We start from the raw sequence: 20,309 nt of genomic DNA on the forward strand, positions 1-20,309 counted from the left end.
CATCAGTGCCGCCTATCAGTGCCCACCAGTGCTGCCTCATCAGTGCTGCCTATCAGTGCCCACCAGTGCTGCCTCATCAGTGTCGCCTATCAGTGCCCACCAGTGCTGCCTCATCAGTGCCGCCTATCAGTGCCCACCAGTGCTGCCTCATCAGTGCCGCCTATCAGTGCCCACCAGTGCTGCCTCATCAGTGCCGCCTATCAGTGCCCACCAGTGCTGCCTCATCAGTGCCGTCTATCAGTGCCCACCAGTGCCACATCATCAGTGCCCATCAGTGCAGCCTCATCAGCACACACCAGTAAAGGAGAAAATGTACCTGTTCACTAATTTTTATAACAGAAACTAAGGCAGGCCATACACGGTCAAATTTCGAATTAATTTTCTTTTCAAAATCAGAAAGTTCGGGGGTTTTTTTGTGATCCGATGATGCCACCATTGATTTTCAAAATTCGGCCGACCAAGCCTTCAATTTCACCTCATGTTGCTACAGAAAAGAATTTTCATGGCCGGGAATCTTCTTTTCTCTCCGTAAATTTTCTTTTCTTATTAAATTTCTCGCACGATTCTCCCATCATTGATTAGAAAATCGTTTGTTTTTCTAAAAATTTCCAACATGTCCGATTCCTCAAATTTGATCGAAAATCGGCCGTTGCTGCAGCCCACTAATGGTGCGAAATTCGTACGAGAATTCTTAGATACGATTTTCGAAAAAGAAAAATTCTTTCGAAATTCGAACCATGTATGGCCGGCATAAGAAAAACATTTTTTTTTTTTTTTTTTTAAATGTTTGCTCTTTTTTCGTTAGTTTAGCAAAAAAATAAGAACCCAGTGATGATTAAATACCACCAAAGAATTCTCTATTTGTGTGAAAACTTTTATATGGGTACAGTGCTGCACGACCGCGCAATTGTCATTCAAAGTGTGACAGTGCTGAAAGCTGAAAATTGGTCTGGGCAAGTGGTTAAAGTATATCTGATAAAGGCAAAAGAAGAGCCCTCAGGTTTTATTTTTTATTGTTGTCTGTGTCCCTATTAGGGAGATTCTTCTCTATGTTTGTCCTGTTTACTGTTATCACTGAGAATGTAAATGACAGAAAATCCTAATTTTAGGTTCTCCACAGAATAGGAACAGAGGGGTTTCCTCTCACTTCCTGTTTGTGGCTATGGGGCAGGAAGTGAAGGGAAATCTCTCCAATAGGACATGGATGGGAAAAAAACATCTGATTAAAGTTATAACCCTCCCTTACTCTATCCAAAAAAAAATAAATGCCTATAGTTCTACCTTAACTGCTTACCGTCCGCCCTATAGCAGTTTTACTGCTACAAGCCAGCAGCTGTGTGCCAGATCACATACATATATATATATATATATATATATATATATATATATATATATATGTGATCTGATAATTCCGGGTAGGGAGTGCACATGCATACGTCATTATACACAGTGAAAGCCGATCAGCGGGTGCCGGGTATTCGATGTCCTCCGGCACCCACTGATCGTCGGGCAGAGAGACAGAACTGCAATCTGCCTATATAAACAAGCTAGATCTCAGTTCTGAATGGGGGGGCGAGGGATGGAGTTTGAGTCCCTGCAAAGCAGGGAATAAATTCCATCTCTTCCCCTAGTAAAAGCAGCACACATACTGTAGTAAAACTCTGGCTAGGCACACAGTTAACCCTTTCCTGGCCAGTGTCATTAGTACAGTGACAGTGCATATTTTTAGCACTGATCACTGTATTGGTGCCACTGGTTCCCAAAAAGTGTCAAAAGTGTCAGATTGTACACAGCAATATTGCAGTCCCGTTATAAAAAATATATATATATATATATATATATATATATATATATATCCCATCATTTTTTTAGAGGCTAAAACTTATTGCCAATTTTGTTGTCCAAAAATATGGTGCAGAATACATATTGGCCTAAATTTATTAAGACATTTACATTTTTTTTTGATGTTTTATAGCAAAAAGTAAAAAATATTGTTTTATTTTTAATATTGTCAGTCTTTTTTTGTTTATTAATACAGTGACAGTGCATGTTTTTAGCACTGATCACTGTATTAGTGTCACTGGTTCCCAAAAAGTGTCAGATTGTCCGCCACAGTATTGCAGTCCCGCTACAAATAAAAAAATTAAAAAAAACATAGATTGTAGACGCTATAACTTTTGTGTAAACCAATCAATATACGCTTATTGGGATTTTTTGCCTGAAAATATGCAGCAGAATACTTATTGGCCTAAATTTATTAGGCAATTTCTATTTTTTTTTTTGGATTGTTTTATAGCAGAAAGTAAAAAAAGTAAAAAATATTTTTTTATTTTAAATATTGTCAGTCTTTTTTTTGTTTTTGTTTATAGCGCAAAAAATAAAACCCACAGAGGTGATCAAACACCACCAAAAGAAAGATCTATTTGTGGGGGCAAAAGGGACATACATTGTATTTGGGTACAGCGTCAGTTAAAGCAACACAGTGCTGTATTGCAAAAAGTGGCCTGGTCATGAAGGGGGGTAAATCTTCCAGGGGTCAAGTGGTTAAACAGTTTAGACCTTTACGTGCTATACCTGCAAAAGGGGCCAGCCTGAAGTGATCTAGCACGACTTCATTTTCTGATTAAAGTTCCACTTTAACGTATACCCAATAAAGGTGACACACCAGGATTCCCTCACTTTGGAGGCATTTTCTCTCACTTCCTGTTTTGACGATGGAACAGGAAGTGAAGGGATCTATGGAACAGCGTGGAGGATCCCTCACCTGTGTGTATGGGGGCATTGTGTCAGTTTTGTCATATAGCTCGGATAAATGACTAAGCCCCGGTTCACACTGATGCAGTACGAATTTAAAGCGGTACACGGTGCAAACGTGCATGGCAATTTTTTCTTTACATTGCAATGCAAATTCTGTTTGGCGTGTCCGGTTTCTGTGCAAATTTGTGAGGGGAGTGGTCACATCTGCGCTTTCATTTTCTATAAAATCTAGGCAAAAAAAAATCGCACCAATGTAAACACAGGACTGCGATTTCAGTCCGACCCCATAGGAGTCTATGGAGCTGAAATTCGCACCACACCAAACTCACACAGGACCCCCTTTTTTGCGGCTAGGTTCACACTGGTGGGACGCAAACACTGCATGTGATTCGCACAGGAATCGCACCGCATCACATGCGATTTCAGCCGTACAGTGTGTATGGCTGAAATCGCATCAAAATGGTGCATGACCCTTTTTCTTTTGGTACGCACTGGAATCGGATCGCATGGGTGTTTTCGCACCTATGCAATCTGGTTCATGCGCCATTTGGCAGTTTGCACTGCAATCCAATCTGGGGGTGTCATTAACTTTACATTGACACCCGCTGCGGTTCGCACATGTCAGTGTAAAACCGCCGGCAGGATGTGATGCGGGAACCCTCACTAGAATCGCACTGGTTCCCGTATCGCATATATGTGAACCAGTACAAGTGATCAGGTCTCAATCACAGGCTGAAAGGAGTCACTTCCTGTCTCAACAGTCATGGGGGTCACCAGGACAGCAAGTGAGGTAAAACTGCCCCAAGGAGACGCAGCAACAAAACTTAGAGGGAGGGGCTTATACCAGCAGTTTAGCCTGGAAAGACACTTTATTTGGACCCAATTAGGAAAAAATATCAAGACACGTGAGCTTTATTAAATATTTCAAATCGGCGTATCCATGTGACTCCATTTTCTGCACTCCATGTGCTGCACACGTGGTAAGAACAAGCCCCGCCTTCCGGTGACGTTTTTTGAACTACATTTCCCGGCATGCCCTACGGTGCGTCGCGCCGTTACTAAGCGCTCGGTCTGCTCAGGGCGTTCTCTCCAGCCAGCCCCTAGCTCTGTCTATACGGACCCCCCTAGTAATTTCATAACACTGCAACTAAGCGGCCCCATATTTGATTTTGGTTTCCAACTTTGCAATGTCGTCATCCCATCCCCATCCACAAAATGGCCGACGACACCGCCCACTAGGCATCCATCAAGGCACGCCCTCTACCGCCACATAGGCGTGGCTATCCAACTCCACCGTGTCACGTTCTTTTCCTTGTGGGACCACGCCCCCTCCCCCTCTCTTTCGTCAGTCACGGGTGGCGGGGCGGAGCCCCTCTCTACCACACGTCATCTGCGTCAGAGCACGCCGGGCGTGCGTGCGTCCCTATAAATTGAGAGGCGGAGAGATGTTGTCTCTTCCCCAACTACCCCGGCTGTTAGTGCTGTGTGTGAGTGTGTGCTCCGAAGCCTGGCCTCGGCACACATTTCTTATTCATAAAAAAAATTAAAAAATAAAAAAAAAATCACAAAATCCCTCGAAAAAACCAGAAAAATCCCCGTCCTCTTCTCTCATCGCGACGCGTTTTATTTTTATTTTTTCTGCGTTTGATTTTAAAAAAAGCGAAGAAGAATCGTTCTTTTCCCGCCGCCGCCCTTCTCTGTTCTGATTTTAACGCTCGAGCACTCCGTGTAAAATACAAAAGAAAAAAAAAACCGGAATAAGTAACGGAAAACATACCATTAAGAGGAACCCGAAGAGACCCGACGACTCTCCGACTACAGGTAAGCGGGGACCGGGGGAGGGGGAAGAGAGGGACCGGGGGATGGGGGAACCGGGGATTGAGGGGACCGGCCGGCTCCGCAGAGCTCCATGGAGAGGCCTCCTCTGTCATACAGGCCCGGGGAGCATGGCGGCTTCCTGACAACTCCGAACCCGGGCCTTCACTCCTCCTACACCCGGGCCTGAGGGGTCCTCACACGAGGAGCTCCGCCATACGGAGGAGGACGAGGCCTACTTCATCACCGTGTATTATGTACGATTCATTGCTCGTATTATGGGCTCTACTATAGGGCGCATACTGGCGCTATGACACATATGTGGTTGTTATGGGGTCTGTAGATGTACTATGGGGTGCATGGAGGGGGATTGATGTGAGTGGATGGGGTGCATGGGGGCCCTAGATGGGGTATGGTGTAGGTAATGTGGTATGGGGGTTTATGGGATCTGTAGATGTACTATGGGGTGCATGGAGGGGGTTTGGTGTGAGTGGAAGTGCTATGGGGGGGCCTAGATGTGGTATGGGGTGTGTAATGTACTATGGGGTGCATGGAGGGGTTTATGGGATCTGTAGATGTACTATGGGGTTCACGGAGAGGGTTTGGTGTGAGTGGATGTACTATGGGGTGCGTGGAGGGGGTATGGGGTGCGTAGGTCTACTGTGGGGTGTGTAGGTCTACTGTGGGGTGCGTGGAGGGGGTATGGGGTGCGTGGAGGGGGTATGGGGTGCATAGAGGGGGTATGGGGTTTGTGGAAGTGTTATAGGGTCTATAGAGGTGGTCTGGGGGGTGTCGGAGTATTATAGGGTATGTGAAGGTGTGGGGGAGTTTAGACTGGTATCAGATATTGATGTGCCATAGGACCACCACTGGCATTGGTGGGGAGAGGGTAGTGTAAGGGTTTGTTTACACTTGCATGTGGGGGGGGGGTGTTATAAAAATAAGCCTTGGTTTTACCTCCCCCTCAAGCTGCAAAGACATCCGGTTTGTGTTGATCACATGAATCCTCCTCTTGTTACATTTGGCTGGCAGTTCTACAACCTTGTGATTGAATGGAGCTGCACCATGACAGCATGCAGTGTACAGGATTGTGGCCTTTACCGGGTTAAACCAGAAGGTGGGACTGCTACATATCTCCTTCATGCCTGGTAAACGCCTCCTGTAAAGTGATCCACCACAGATTACTTTTGAGTTGGCAAGTGTAAACCAAGTCCCAGTGTATGTAAAGTCTTGCTTGTTTGCTTCTTGTTAAAATGGAGCTGAAGGCATTTTTTTGCTCAGGCAGACTGCTATTATAGGAGACATGTACTGTCTGTGCTGTAATATTCCTGCACTTACAAAGCTTTTTAAAAAGGAATGTCAGCGATTGAATAAAATAAACTTCTAGCTATGCCATAAACGTATTCTCCTGGCATGATTACTGATGCACTTTATGGTATAGATAGGAGTTTATTTTGGTTACACCTTTTTAGCGCTGCACCTTTGCGTGTTAAGATATTACTATTTTACTAAGGCCCCTTTCACACTTGTGTGACTTGGGACTGCAGATGGGATCCTCTCCGCCCAGGGAATGTATGGGCTCAGGTGAGTAAAACTGGGGGGCCGGTCAGTGTCAGAAGTCTTTTCCCCCTGAATGCATAGGATGCATTAAGGTGAAAAAAACATGGAGGGTTTGCAACCCCTTTAAGCAATTTGCTTTCCTTCAGCCTGGGGTCGAAGAGAGCAAATTGCTCGATTCCCCCCATGAAGACATTCATTGTTGGGTGAATCCCTACCACTGCGCTATTCTAACAGAAGGTTCCCCTCCGCCAGAATACAGCGATAGCTGGTGGCAGTAATCACCCCAAACAATCCAACAGTCTGGTTGTACTGAAGTTGATCATTTGACTTTTGCCCATCGATTGACATTCGGCCAGCACCCGCTGAACCAGCCAAATTCCAATCCATCTGACTGGCTTCATGGAGGAAGTAGGTGTAGTGCCCTTAGTTCCACTTTAAATGTGTCCCTGAAACTGTTTTATTATATTCAACAAGTGTGCAAAAAAAGTTCATCCAGTCACATGTTGGCTGATAACTTCCTGTTCTCTCTGCCTGTGGACTTTTACCTGTTAGCATTGTTCACTCATCTCCATGGACTACAAAACACCTCTCCTCTGGTATGTGGGAGAGCAAGGTGGTGTTATGTAGCCGTAATGCACCACCTTTCCTGGTGTGGAATTGCTGCTCAGTACAGATGTCACCCTAGGCTGGGAAGAGGTAATGGCAGGAGATGACCAAGTTAGAATAAAAAAGTGTATAGGGGGTGGGAGGAGGTGGGTGTGTTTGTGGGAGGAGAGAGGGTGGTTCCCAGGGGTTAATGCAGGTAATGTTAAAATAAAAGCTGTTGCCTTTCAGTGAAACTTTAGTCATTTAACCAAAACCCGTGAGCAGGGGACTTGCTTTTTCAGTCTTTGGCATGTAAATTGAGCTTTGCATGCTGGCAGGTTCCCTTTGTGCTATAAACACTCTGCCAGGGGAGCTACCTTAAAACAATCACCTGGAGAAGGCATGCTGGTAAAGGGCCTGAGTTGTTAGAGGAGGTAAGTAATGGTGCCTTTAGTTTCAAAATATATCACTGAAATTGTTTTATTGTATTTGTTCAGCAAGTGCAAGAAAAACTGTTGGTTAGTCCAGAAATCTTGTGAGCTGATGACTTTCCTGTATTCTTTGTTTTTGGATGTTTGTAAATAGTGGTGTTCACTGATCTCTCCATGGACTACAAAACCTTGTTATGTGTGGGAATGAAATGTTATGTAATCCTCACATGCTCCCTGTCCTAACAATGCTGCTCACTATAGTTGTTCACCCTGGGATAGGAAGTGGCAATGGCAGGCTTACCAGGTTACAGAAATGCCATTAGGAGATGCTAGTCTTCATCAAGCCTGAACACAGATCCTTTAGTGTAGAGGTACCAAAACCCTCGGGTTGTTGCCTGTTGGGGGATGGGATGTGTGGTGGGTTTCACTGTCACCTTCCAGCCCCCACAGGGCGCCTGCTCTCCACCTTCCGGCCCCCACTACTCCCTTCCCTCTCTGTGGTCATGTTGGGGGGGGGGGGGGCATGGTGACATTGAGGGGAGCTTTAGGAGTTGTTTCCTGCATTGGTGTTGGGGTAAAGGAGGAAGTGTTACTATGTAGGTTGATGTAAATATTATGGATATATCAGAATTCATGTGGGCTGCTAATGTCCTGTACTCTCTGCCTTTGGGTTGTTATCAGTTGGCATTGATCCCTGCTATCTTTTTACTACAGATCACCCCCCTCTGTCAAGGATAAGAGGGAGGTGTTAATGTAGCCTTACTTGTTTTGCTTACATTTCTCATGAATTACAAAGACAGTTTTTGGTTCCTCATCACTGGTGACACAATTTTGTTATCAAAAGCAAGGATGGTTCTCATTCTTGCTGTAAACTATAATTTAGTGTGCCGCTGCATGTCTCAGATGTAACTTTCATTAGTAAATAACTTCTTTTTTACTGAACCACCTCCTCAGTACAGCCAGCCCACCATTGCCTATCCCTTGCAGTGTGCACAGTGTTGTGTGATGGTAAGATTGTTATACCAGAGTCATGCTCAATGTTCACAAATACACACTTGCTTTGGCCCAGTGCTTGCTAATGTGTTTTTTATTGAAGTTAATGGAAACACATGTGAATGTTTGTGGATGCCTTATGGTGCACGTTGGTATCCTCATTCAAAGTACATCATGATATGTTAAACATGTGACCATTTTAATTGCATTAATATTTTGATGCGTTTCCTTTGATTTCATGGGAAACTCGGAGGTGTGGTGGGGCGGCACATAAATGTGAATCCAGCCTAAATTTAGAAAGTCTGCCAGACTTCTCGGCTCCCTCCCCCTGCAGAGTTACTCCAGTAGGACCCCCTTCCCCCACCTTAGTGCTTGCACATCCCTTTTTTAAGGTTGTGTTCCTTTGCTCAGATCCTATTGTAAATCTCTATTTGTAGGGCAAACAGTATGAACTTCGGTTATTGGGGAAAAAGTGCGAATTACCTGTGAAATGCCTAGAGTTGTATACAATGGGGTAGAAGCTAGTACACAATACATTTGATAGGATGGTGTTGCACATTTGGTTTCTTAGAATATGCCAGCTCAGTCATGCTCCATGCAAAGTTTTTAAACTGCGGCTAGGCCTATAGAATTTACTGCTCAGATGCTTTAGCTGACATTCTTCTATACTGGATCTGTGTATTGTGTTTTTAGGGTTTTGCTGTGGATTATAAGAACTGCAAAGAGTTGGGGCTGATATCTTATACAGTTGGGACCAGTGCTTGGTCAGCATTGGAGTAAATCTCACTAGTGTAGGCCTCCCAAAAACAGAAGAAAAGCCCTCCCTCTTCCAAGATGGCTGCCCCCACACCAACATGGCAATACTGGTGGCTATTTGCCTCTTTTGCCTTTCTAGAGTTCAGTTCCTGTATAAACTATAGTAAAACCCAGTTCTATACAGCATTTGTGATTATGTACAGATGACAGTTTAAAAAAAAATATCCTTTTGCTTACTGTATAATAATGGCACTCAGCATAATTCCTGATTTGGTGCTGGCTCTGCCTATTTCTACTATACGTACCTTAGTTTTGGTTAGCAAGAACACCATCACAATGAGCCTTTAGCAAGGTGCATTTGATAGGCAGGGACGAAGTCTGTACTGGAGACCAGAAAACTTGGTCTGTCTCAGTATAGAGCACCCTGGGTTTGGGGGGTTGTTGGGGGTCATAAGTTGCTGCACAGCCCATGCAATAGCATGTGCCTGCATTGTACCTGCTAACTGTTTTCTGTAGTTCAGGAAGATCCTAAATGATCGCTCATAGAACTGTTAGCATACAAAGCTGTGTAATTCTAATCTGACAAAATGTACAAGTGCAAATATGATCCATCGGCTTCATGTAAACATTATGACTCTGATTGTGTTCCCCTTTTAGCACATTGTGGTATTTAGATGCAGTGTTGTACATGAGGTCCACAGCACAATGTTCCTGGAATGTTTAGGGCTTGGCTATGTGGGACCATAAAACTGCTGTTTTTATCCTAGTTACTAAGCAATATACAGCTCAAGCACTTGCATGTAAACTGTACACCAAGTTATTTTGTCGTTCTTTGCCATTGGTCTGTGTTCCAGTTATCAAGCCAGGTCACCGTTCTGTTCAGCAGCACAGCTTGCTAGGAACATATCTCCATTCTGCTGACTTAACAGTAAAGTCATAACAGCATGCTTTCTTGTCTCCTCCTATCAGCATGTTGCCTATTAGCACATGTGCATCACAGCAGAGCCTGATTGGCTCATTGCCAACAGCACCTCTCCTAGCCAGCCATTTGCTGAGCCAAATAACAAAGCTAATATTACTAGTTTCCTGCCTGCAGTTAAGTCAATGTAGGAACTGTTGCTTTGAAAAGTTTTTAAAGGCAATGCAGATTTGACATGCTTTTCATAACTGACACAGATATGGAGTATATCTATTCTGACAGCTCACATAATACAGCACAGTGATCTACATATGTGGAACTGAGCACTAGCCTGATCATTTCAGATAAAGTACACGTCTACTCTACTCTTGGCAGTAAAAATGCTTGCGCGTGCAAATGCATCTAGATGCGATTAGTTGTCAAGTGCTCGTTTATTCATTTCATTAGCCAAAATGTATTCTGGCTATTGAAATGAGTGAGATTGACGCTTTTTTTTTTTTTTGTCATACCCCCCTGCCCTGGTTTTGCACAGAGCAGCCTCGATCTGCCTCTTAGGTCCCCCGGCAGTGCTCCAGGCCTCTCCCTCCAGCTGGCAGTGGGGGCACCAGGCTTGTTCCCGAACCACGACTCTGCGTGTCCATTCACATACAGAACCGTGACTCGGCCCACCACCTCTCTTCATTGGCTGTCATTGACAGCAGGAGCCAATGGCTGCTGGTGGTATTAGCCAATCAGGAGGGAGAGTCCCATAAGAGCCAAGGCTCTTGTGCACATCACTGGATCGAGATGGCACTCGGGTAAGTATTTGGGGAGGGGAGGGGGGCTGCACAGAGGTTTTTTCTTTTATGCATAGAATGCATTAAGGTTAAAAACCTTGAGCCTTTACAACCACTTTAATGCTCATTGCTTGACCTGCCTAGTGTTAATGTGCGTTTAGATATGTTTTCACGCATTTTCAGAAATGCTGGCTGTGGGGTTTTTTGGGGGGGTTTCTTTTTCTCAGCCTCTAAGCCTGTGTTAATGGACACGCAGGCAGACATTGGGCGTTTAGAGGCAGAAAAAAATGGCAGCTAAGGCTTCATGCACACTATATAAGCTAAAAAGGCAGAAGAACACTGGATGAAAAATGGCGATTTTGTGCCAGTTTTTGACAGTGTTTTAGCAGCAGTTAAAAGCATTCAGCGTTTTTTTTTTTTTTTTTTTTTTCTGCTAGCAAATCACTCCCAAAATGCAAAGTTTTTTTTTTCTGCTTCTAGAAAGCTTCAAAAAAGCTTCTAGACTAAAATAGTGTGCATGGGCACCTAGGATAACACTATTTGCATCTAGAAGCAGAACAAAAATCAGAAGCTGCCTATAGGAAAGTTTTTAGTAGACTATTGTGCATGGAGCCTTAAAGCAGATTTGTTTTTTGTTTTTTTAAGTGTGCACGAGGCTTAAAAGTTCCTCAAATCACACTACAGACAAGTCAATCTAGGAAACGGTGATGGTTTTTATTCTGATAATGGGATTCTTCTGGCTCTCCATATTGGTGTTCTGGCCTTTTCTATGATTAGGTTTGTATTATCTGGTTGCCCAAATGAGAAGAATTACTCGCTATCTTGGTCACTAGGACATGAGAATGCCCAAATTTTACTCTAGTGACCTGATCTGTTTTTCCAGTGGAGGCGCCTGTGTTAGTGACCGCTGTTACAGATGGAGTTTTTGCCAATGTATCTGATGCCTAAAGGGGAAATTAACATGAATCTCACAAATGGAACCTTGCAAAAACAGTTTTTTTTTGTAATTATTTTGCTCATTCCAGAATGAAAAGTTGGGTTTTAGATTTCTTTTAAAACCCATACCTTTTGGTGTGGGGCATGAAAAAATTGCATTTGCTGCTTCTATAGGGATGAATAACGCCAGTAAAATCCTCAAATGTACCACATGATCCACAAACGCAGATGTATCAAATGACTGAATTCTGTGCAGAAGAGTTTGTAAGGGACGTAGTAGACTAGTTGATATATTCTCTTGTCCTTAGATTTGGTAAGGGTTTTTTTTTTTTTAGTTGCGGCCTTTCCTGGCGTGATGTTTAAACCACTCACATTGCATGTTGGGAAGGCATTAATCTTTCATCTTCTCTTTGGAGGCAGATTCTGATTGCATGCTGCCTACTTTTTAGTCAGCTGATTGAGATTGACTCAAATGTGGTGACTTGGCTGACAAACATGAGGTTTAATCCTGAACTTTCCTATTTCCATACTTTGCCATTATAGGTGAATGTCTGTCTAAGCATTGCTGAACATTTTTAAGACCTGTATTCTAGATTTCAACCATAGTGATGTACAAGTCTCCTCCACATGTGGTGGGACTTGTTAGTATTGCTCACATGACTTTGTATTAATCATATCCTTTTGCAAGCTGCCAGTTAGCCCAGTACCCCTTTATATGTATTGCAGCAATAATGTGTGTTTTTTTTTTTTTTCCCTTTTTCAGTTGTGTACAATTAACCAGCAGTCATCATGAATCCAGGTGCTCCTAGCTACCCTATGGCATCCCTGTACGTTGGGGACCTCCACCCTGACGTTACAGAAGCAATGTTGTACGAAAAATTCAGTCCTGCTGGGCCCATTTTGTCCATTCGGGTCTGCAGAGACATGATTACACGTCGATCCCTTGGCTATGCCTATGTGAACTTTCAGCAACCAGCTGATGGTAAGTTGCTTTTGAAACTTCCCAATTCATCATGTTACATGCATTCTGTACTAATTTCACTTGACACAGAAGTCTGTAAGCATCCACATATCTGCTGTTATAGAGCAGTGGTCATCAACCCTGTTCTCAGGGCCCACTAACAGGCCAGGTTTGCAAGATAACTGAAATACATCACAGGTGATATCACTTGCTGCTCAGTGATTGCAGTATTCTAGTCTGCATCTCCCCAAGGTAATGCATAAAACCTGGCCTGTTGGTGGGCCCTGAGGACAGGGTTGGTGATCACTGCTATAGGGGATCGGATATCAAGTGATAGACGGCTGGCTGGCCCAAGTATTTGGGTGCTGGTGTCTAGCACAGAATGCATGAAGTGCTAAATGTCATTCTGATGAGTGTTCGTTTTGATCCTGCATTCCCAACTTGTGATATAATGTAATCTATTAGGAAGAAGTGTTTCCCAGTTGTGCAACAGCTATGGAATTTAGTTTAAACCTGTTCTCCATCAGCTTTAGTTCAGCTGATGTCAACTGTGTGATGCAAATGACTGTTATAGTCACCTTTACATAACTGCTCATGGCCTTTAATGTTTCAGATTTCTTTTACTGTTCTACTTAGATTGTTATAAGGTTACCTTAAACTTAAATCTGACCTCTAATTGGCCCCTTCTTGCCACATAAACATAGTTTTGCCTAAAATCCTGTATATTTTGTCCTTGACCCCTTCACCACATACTACCTATTGAAACGTGGGTTTAACACCTGGACTGTATGTAGATATCTCGGCCTGAAACCATATACCCACTGCACCATGCATGTGCCCTGTGCTCCCCATTTAAACGTCTCGTATTCTTAACTCAGTTCAGTTGGACAGTGAATAGGTTGACAAAATGACTTTCAGGTATTTGACTAAAATCCATGTTAATGGATTTAACTTTTTTCTTCTTCAGCCGAACGAGCATTGGACACCATGAATTTTGACGTCATCAAGGGCAAACCGGTCCGCATCATGTGGTCCCAGCGTGATCCATCTCTGCGTAAAAGTGGAGTTGGAAATATTTTCATCAAGAACCTCGACAAGTCAATTGACAATAAGGCTTTATATGACACCTTTTCTGCCTTTGGAAACATCTTGTCTTGCAAGGTTGGTGACTTTAGAGCTATGCATTAGTTGGTGAACTTCATGTGAAAGTAGATGGTATTTACTATTTTTCTGTCTTTTAACAGGTGGTCTGTGATGAAAATGGATCAAAGGGTTATGGATTTGTCCACTTTGAGACTCAGGAAGCTGCTGAAAGGGCCATCGATAAAATGAATGGCATGCTTTTGAATGACCGAAAAGTGTATGTATTTATGTTATAGCAATGATTTCCTTTTCAAGTTGATGCTTTATACTTTTTATATTTTATGCATGTTTGGCTTGTCTAAGAAACCAGAAGGAAATATTGCTTGGCGTAGTACCTAGAACCTAAGCTTTTTCCTAAGAACAGATCAAGGAGTCCTCTTTAAGGTGACATACCTATTTGAGTTTTCAAGGCTCTTCTATGTGGATATTGGACTCAGAAGCAAGTCAGACTCGTGTGTGAGCCTGATTTTTAATTTGCTTTTAGCTTCATACAGTATACTGGCCTTGACGAGGTTTTTTTCCTTTTTTTTTTTTTTTTTTTTTCCTTTCACGTCCACTTTCCTTCTTACTCCCTCAATGCTTTTAAAGTCAAGGGCCAGAATCTCAGTAGACAGAAACTTGCAGGTTTTTTATCTTTTCAGTAGATTTGTATTGATATTTCCAAATAGAAAAAATGCAAAAGTACAAATAAGTAGTCAACTAATGTAGCTCAACCCAGTAGATTAACATGATGCAGCATTAAAATCCCACATATTAGTAAAACAGAATATATTCAGAGAGGCTTGAAGGGGTAACTCCCAGGCATACCCTCACATGACGTCCTTGTAACCAAATATTTATATTGTAGCAACATTAAAAAAAAGAGAAGGGTAATGAAGTAGTCCCAGGACAAATGTCAAAACTTGCAGGTTTTCTTTAATGGTATGGATTGGTATTTTAGATTGGCAAAAGTGAATTCAAGGTTTTAATTTTCCTTCTACAGATTTGTTGGACGTTTTAAATCCCGCAAAGAAAGAGAAGCTGAACTTGGGGCCAGAGCCAAGGAATTTACGAACGTATACATAAAGAACTTCGGTGAAGATATGGATGATGAACGATTGAAAGAGATGTTTGGGAAATATGGTGAGTTGCCTCTTAACCACTTAAAGACCAGGCCTCTTTTTCAGACTCAGTGTTTAAAAAAAAAAGTTTTTTTTTTTGGCTAGAAAATTACTTGGAGCCCCCAAACATTATACATTTTTTTTTCTAACACCCTAGAGAATAAAATGGCGGTCATTGCAATACTTTTTGTCATTGTATTTGCGCAGAGGTCTTACAAGCGCACTTTTTTGGAAAAAAATTCGCTTTTTTGAAAAAAAATAAGACAACCGTAAAGTTAGCCCAATTTTTTTTATATTGTGAAAGATAATGTTACGCCAAGTAAATTTATACCAAACCTGTCACGCTTCATGCCTGCTCATGGAATGGCGTCAAACTTTTACCCTTAAAAATCTCCATAGGCGACGTTTAAAAACTTATACAGGTTGCATGTTTTGAGTTAGAGGAGGTCCAGGGCTAGAATTAATGCTCTCGCTCTACCGATTGCGGCGATACCTCACGTGTGGTTTGACAACCGTTTTTATATGCGGGCGCTACTCACGAATGAGTTTGCTTCTGTGCGCAAGCTCGTCGGGACGGGGCGCTTTAAAATTTTTATTTAACTTGATTTTATTCACTTTTAAAAAAAAATTTGGGTCACTTTTATTTCTATTACAAGCAAGTAAACATCCCCTGTAATAGAAAAAAAGCATGACAGGTCCTCTTAAATATGAGATCTGGGGTCAAAGTCCTCAGATCTCATACTTGGACTTAAATGCAATAAAAGAAAAAAAAAAAATTGTTTAAAAAAATGACAACCGAAAAATGTGCCTTTTAAGACATATGGGCGGAAGTGATGTTTTGATGTCGCTTCCGCCCTGCTATAGTATGGAGACTGGTTGGAGACATCTTCCCCTCGTCTCCATACCCAGCCACGGACAGGTCCTGATCGCCTCCGCCGCTTCCGACGGCTCCGGAAAGTGGCGGAGGGTGCAGGAGGGGGCCCCTCCCGCTGCTAATGGAGATCTCGCCGCGAATTCTCTAGAGACCACCATTATCGTAAACAGGACTGCCGGCTCAAAAGATGGATACCTCGGTTGTGGCAGCAGCTGCTGCCATTACCGAGATATCCATCTTTATACTGCCGACGTATATGTACAGGAGCCGGTCAGCAAACTGCAGTATTTGTAGCTGCTGACTTTACTTTTTTTAAGTGGAACTCTGCTTTAATCTCTCCATATCACTTAACATAAATTCTTGGGTGGGTTAATGAATTTAAAATCAATGCTTTCTTTGAAGCACCGGATGGTACAATTCCAAAATATTACTATGCTGAATGTAACTTTTTTTTTTTATTTCAGGCCCTGCACTCAGTGTCAAAGTCATGACTGATGATAGTGGAAAGTCAAAAGGATTCGGATTTGTCAGTTTCGAGCGGCATGAGGATGCTCAGAAGGTAAATTAAGACATTACGTTGCGGTTTAAAGTAAACAGTGTATTAAAATGAAGTTTAATGTATTGTATAAACTCATTCCCTGAAAACCCCTTCTGATCATAAATCAATAAAATTAGTACAGTCTCTCCTGACATTTTTGCAGCAATAACATAATCATTGGCTTCCGGCAGTTCCTGTGTTTTTCTATAGCCCTGTTTGTGTTGGGCTTTTAGAAGGTCCATATGTCCCTGCAGACCTTTCCCCAAGAGCATGTCCATTTAGTAGGCCGACTTTAGGGTGTGTTCATGTTAATTAGGTTTGCCTTGATGGGTGGGATTGTCTGCAGCTGCCCAGGTTTTGCCAGAGGAGCAGAGGATACCTTCACTTTGCTTCTCTGAATCCTGACTGGTGGTTTAGCTCAGATTCTGTTGAGCATAATCTAGCCCAGGGGTGCTCAACATTTTGAAGAGAGAGGGCCATCTTAAGTGGTTTGGTAACTGGTCATGGGTGACATGATGGGGTTTTATGGCCCCCCAAAATGCATATGTAAACAAGCTCTTGCTGTCCGGAGCCCGTTAAAGCTTCTTTCACACTAATGTGCTGCAGTTTGCCTGCGCAGCGCACCTTTGCCTTTTTGGCGAGTTAGCTGCAATTTGCCATAGACTTCTGTTATATCTTGTGGGTGTGGTTCACTTTATGAAAGCGCACCCAAACCTCCAGGATTTAATAGTTTATGGCTCAGTGCTGCACCTCAAGATACGCGTGAAAGCAGCCTAATAACCCTTTTTTATTAGTGCTAATATGCCCATTGCTATAGTGCGGTGTGTGTGATTAATACACTGACTTTTCCTACTTCTGCTGCCATCGCTCTCCAGGCTTATGGAAAGGTCCCAGGTGACGTGCACTTGGTATCACTCTACCTGGGACAGGAACCAGCGTTACAGACGAAGCATCGGCTTATGCAGGTCCTGCTCCCTCTGCTGCCGGCACCAGCTCCATGCCCTCTGATGCTCTGGGGTGGTGGGTCGCCAATTGTGATCTGGACTTGCTGACCCACCATCCGGGTATGGGCATGCACTTTCCTGGTTTGAGGTTGGGCCACAGGGCTCCGCAGGCCACAGGTTGAGCACCCCTGGTCATGCCACTAAAGATCGATACAAAATTTATATGTAGAGGAGGAGGTTTCATAAAGTTGCACACGAGTATAAAAATATTGTTCAAAGTGATAACTCCAGTATATCTCTGCTTCCTGCATATAAAAGGCAGATTCCCTATGCACACAGTTGCTGTTGGTCAGCTGTAGTGATTGGTGGCGATAGATTGCATAGCTAAGTAGTCATCAGTGTAGCTCAATATTGAGTCACTGCAGTAAATAATGATGTTGCCCCTATGAAAGATTACAACTTCTAGCAGCGATCAGATCAACTGTAGTAGCATCTGTGCACTGCTAGCATACCTTGAATACAGCTGTGTGGACGCTCACAGACTAACTGTTTTTAATCAGTCCATCCTCTAATGGTAACATCCATCTATTAATAAAAATAAAAGAAAAACCTCTGCAACCAATGTGTAGTGCACAAGAAGCAAAGATAAAATTGGCAGAGGGAGCAGACTGTTGGGAGCTTGGTGAAGTAAGGCTTTTCTGTTATTTGGGCGGTTCTCAGGGCGGTTCCTCCTTAAGTAATGCTGAAACGAAAGTGTAGAAAAAAGGCAGTAGCAAGTGTAAACACAAGAGACTGGCTGCTTATGAGAGAAGGTAAGTCAATCTGCTTTAGGCGGGATGGTTTAATTACAGATGCTTTCTAATTTTTTGCATACATTTTTATTTGCAAACCTAAATGTTCATTAACATTTTTACCCTGAAGTAGTGTAGATTACACAGTGAAAGTAAATTTTATTCTTTTTCTGCTTCCTGAAAACCTATAGCAATATGCTAGTCTTCTGCTTATTAATGGTGACTTCTTAAGCTCCCTACTTTGTATTTGGAGCTTTTGATATTAGAAATTTTGCCCTATTAATTTACCCTTTATTCTGAGCAGTGCTCCTGCTGTGTTTACATAGATTAGATTGCTCAGCCAAGTTAGTACAGAGAGATGTGGAGTGAGCAAAAGCTACAGAGAACAAACTGTCTGTACTACTGCTTGCGGACGATGCAAATACCTCTGTCTCTCTAAAGCCTGGCCACAGGTTCACTTCAACCTTTCCTGAAAGAAACATGGAAGCCGCCATTGCTGTCATACTTCTGAAAATTTTAACTGGCTTATGCAGATTTGTTGGTCTTGGTACTTTTTCAATGATCCAAAAGAAGTCTGCAGATAAGTCAGTCATTTGTATTGGGCATGGCATTCAGGCACCCTGTACTTCAGGATGTCTGCAAAGGCAGCCTTTATGCTTTGAGGATATGGCCATTATTTGAATCTAAAATATTCAGGTGGTCTTCAATCTTTTATGCTTCTACAATGACTTAACAGTCTGTACATCAGTCTTTTCTGACCCATTTCCTTTAAGGAACTTATAGAAATCTTTGCAGCATATATCTGTAATACATGCACATTTACCCATGTTTTACCCCCTTTACAGACCCTGCGATTACAAAAATTTGTTGTCAGTAATGCTATCCTCTTGTAAAACCTGTTGTGAGCTGACATCACACAGAATATTTGTAGATAGTGGTGCCAGCCCTGCCCAGTGTCTTCTGCTCACCTACTAATCCACTCCCACATCTCTACAGTATGAAGACTAATTATGTGAGTCCTTGATAGGGACTGTGCTAAATAGCATCTTGAAGATGGCATAGCTCTAAATTTCTGTCCAGATAGTTTGTTTTTTTTTTTTTTTTTTGCACTAATTGATATAAACATACTCTTACAATATTTACAGAGCAAAAGAGCAAATAAACCCTTTGTTTAATACACTTTTTAAGGTCTAGGAAGTCTGACAGTTTTTTTTCGTTTTTTTTTTTTCCCCATTCAGGCTGTTGATGACATGAATGGAAAGGACATGAATGGTAAAGCCATCTATGTGGGTCGTGCCCAGAAAAAAGTTGAGCGGCAAACAGAGCTTAAACGGAAATTTGAGCAAATGAAGCAGGACCGTATCACCAGATACCAGGTTAGTTTGTTTCTACAACTTGGCTCCACCCAAAACTTTGTTTAAAGCAAAACTTGTTTTCATTTTGTATAAAGGGAAAGTTAAAACCCCTGCTGGTTTGTATTTTGCTATCTGTGACCCATTGGGGAGATTTACCTTCACTTCTGTCCCATAGCCAAAACAGGAAGTTCCTGCAAATTAAGGGAGTCCCTTGGGGACCCCCAGACCAGTGCTAGTGCCCCCATTGGAAAATTCCCTTCTAGTACTTTTTGGGGGACAACGCAGAATGTGGGATTTTCTTGTACTTTTTTTAATGGTAAACCGGGGTAATAAAGAGGAATATTCTCCCTAATAGACAGCAGTAAAAACTGACAGGGGTTCTAATCTCTCTCCATGCTATCCAAAAATAAAAGTTTTTCCTTATACTTTAATAGTTGGGACTGGTTAGAATTGGTATTGTTGCTGTCCTGTTTGTGGCTTGGCAGTCTTAAGGTTATAAAGTGAGGCCAGTCTCTCCCCACAGGCCAAGAGATGGCAATAAAAACATGATTCTGTCCTTTCCTCCCTTATATCAAAACGTCAAGAAAATGTCTGGAACCAGTCTTCAAAGGGAGTGTCTGATTGCAGAGCTATAGGTACTAGTAAAGGTTTGTGAATTGCAGTCTGCATGTTCAGATTTTTATCAGGATATCTGCAGGTTTGTGGTTTATTGGCTAAGTGGATGCATAATTCCAGAGACTTGGCCTGTGATAAACAAAATTGGCGACAGGTCTGGGTTTAGACAGTATGTTGACTGACATTTGCAATGAATGCAGTAGTATAACACTACCAAACAGGGAAGCACAGGCTGTATAATCAAGCATGCCCCATAAATGTTTTAAATTGCATTTGCTTAAGTAGATGAATCTCTAATATTCTTGTCTGTTTTAGGGTGTTAACCTTTATGTAAAAAATCTGGATGATGGGATTGATGACGAGCGACTTCGCAAGGAGTTTTCGCCCTTTGGCACCATCACAAGTGCGAAGGTGAATATTTTAGTAGTGTTTGGCTTTTTTTTTTTTTTCTTTTTGAACC

General features: G+C 42.5%; 1 protein-coding gene across 2 annotated transcripts in view; it reads left to right on the top strand.

Annotated features, from left to right (window-relative positions):
• Window positions 1-4,179: 4,179 nt before the first annotated feature.
• The window catches only part of PABPC1 (poly(A) binding protein cytoplasmic 1), a 33,189-nt gene continuing 17,059 nt past the window's right edge, over window positions 4,180-20,309 (top strand). For both annotated transcript variants that reach the window (XM_073632053.1, XM_073632052.1), the window contains exons 1-8: window positions 4,180-4,578; window positions 12,292-12,510; window positions 13,457-13,650; window positions 13,734-13,849; window positions 14,615-14,754; window positions 16,071-16,165; window positions 19,118-19,255; window positions 20,165-20,260. In XM_073632053.1, coding sequence (XP_073488154.1) covers window positions 12,318-12,510; window positions 13,457-13,650; window positions 13,734-13,849; window positions 14,615-14,754; window positions 16,071-16,165; window positions 19,118-19,255; window positions 20,165-20,260 — 972 coding nt within the window. In that variant the 5' untranslated portion in view covers window positions 4,180-4,578; window positions 12,292-12,317. The remainder of the gene's footprint in view (window positions 4,579-12,291; window positions 12,511-13,456; window positions 13,651-13,733; window positions 13,850-14,614; window positions 14,755-16,070; window positions 16,166-19,117; window positions 19,256-20,164; window positions 20,261-20,309) is intronic.

The sequence above is a fragment of the Aquarana catesbeiana genome, linkage group LG05, assembly GCF_042186555.1.
Source record: "Aquarana catesbeiana isolate 2022-GZ linkage group LG05, ASM4218655v1, whole genome shotgun sequence".
Classification (NCBI taxonomy): domain Eukaryota; kingdom Metazoa; phylum Chordata; class Amphibia; order Anura; family Ranidae; genus Aquarana; species Aquarana catesbeiana.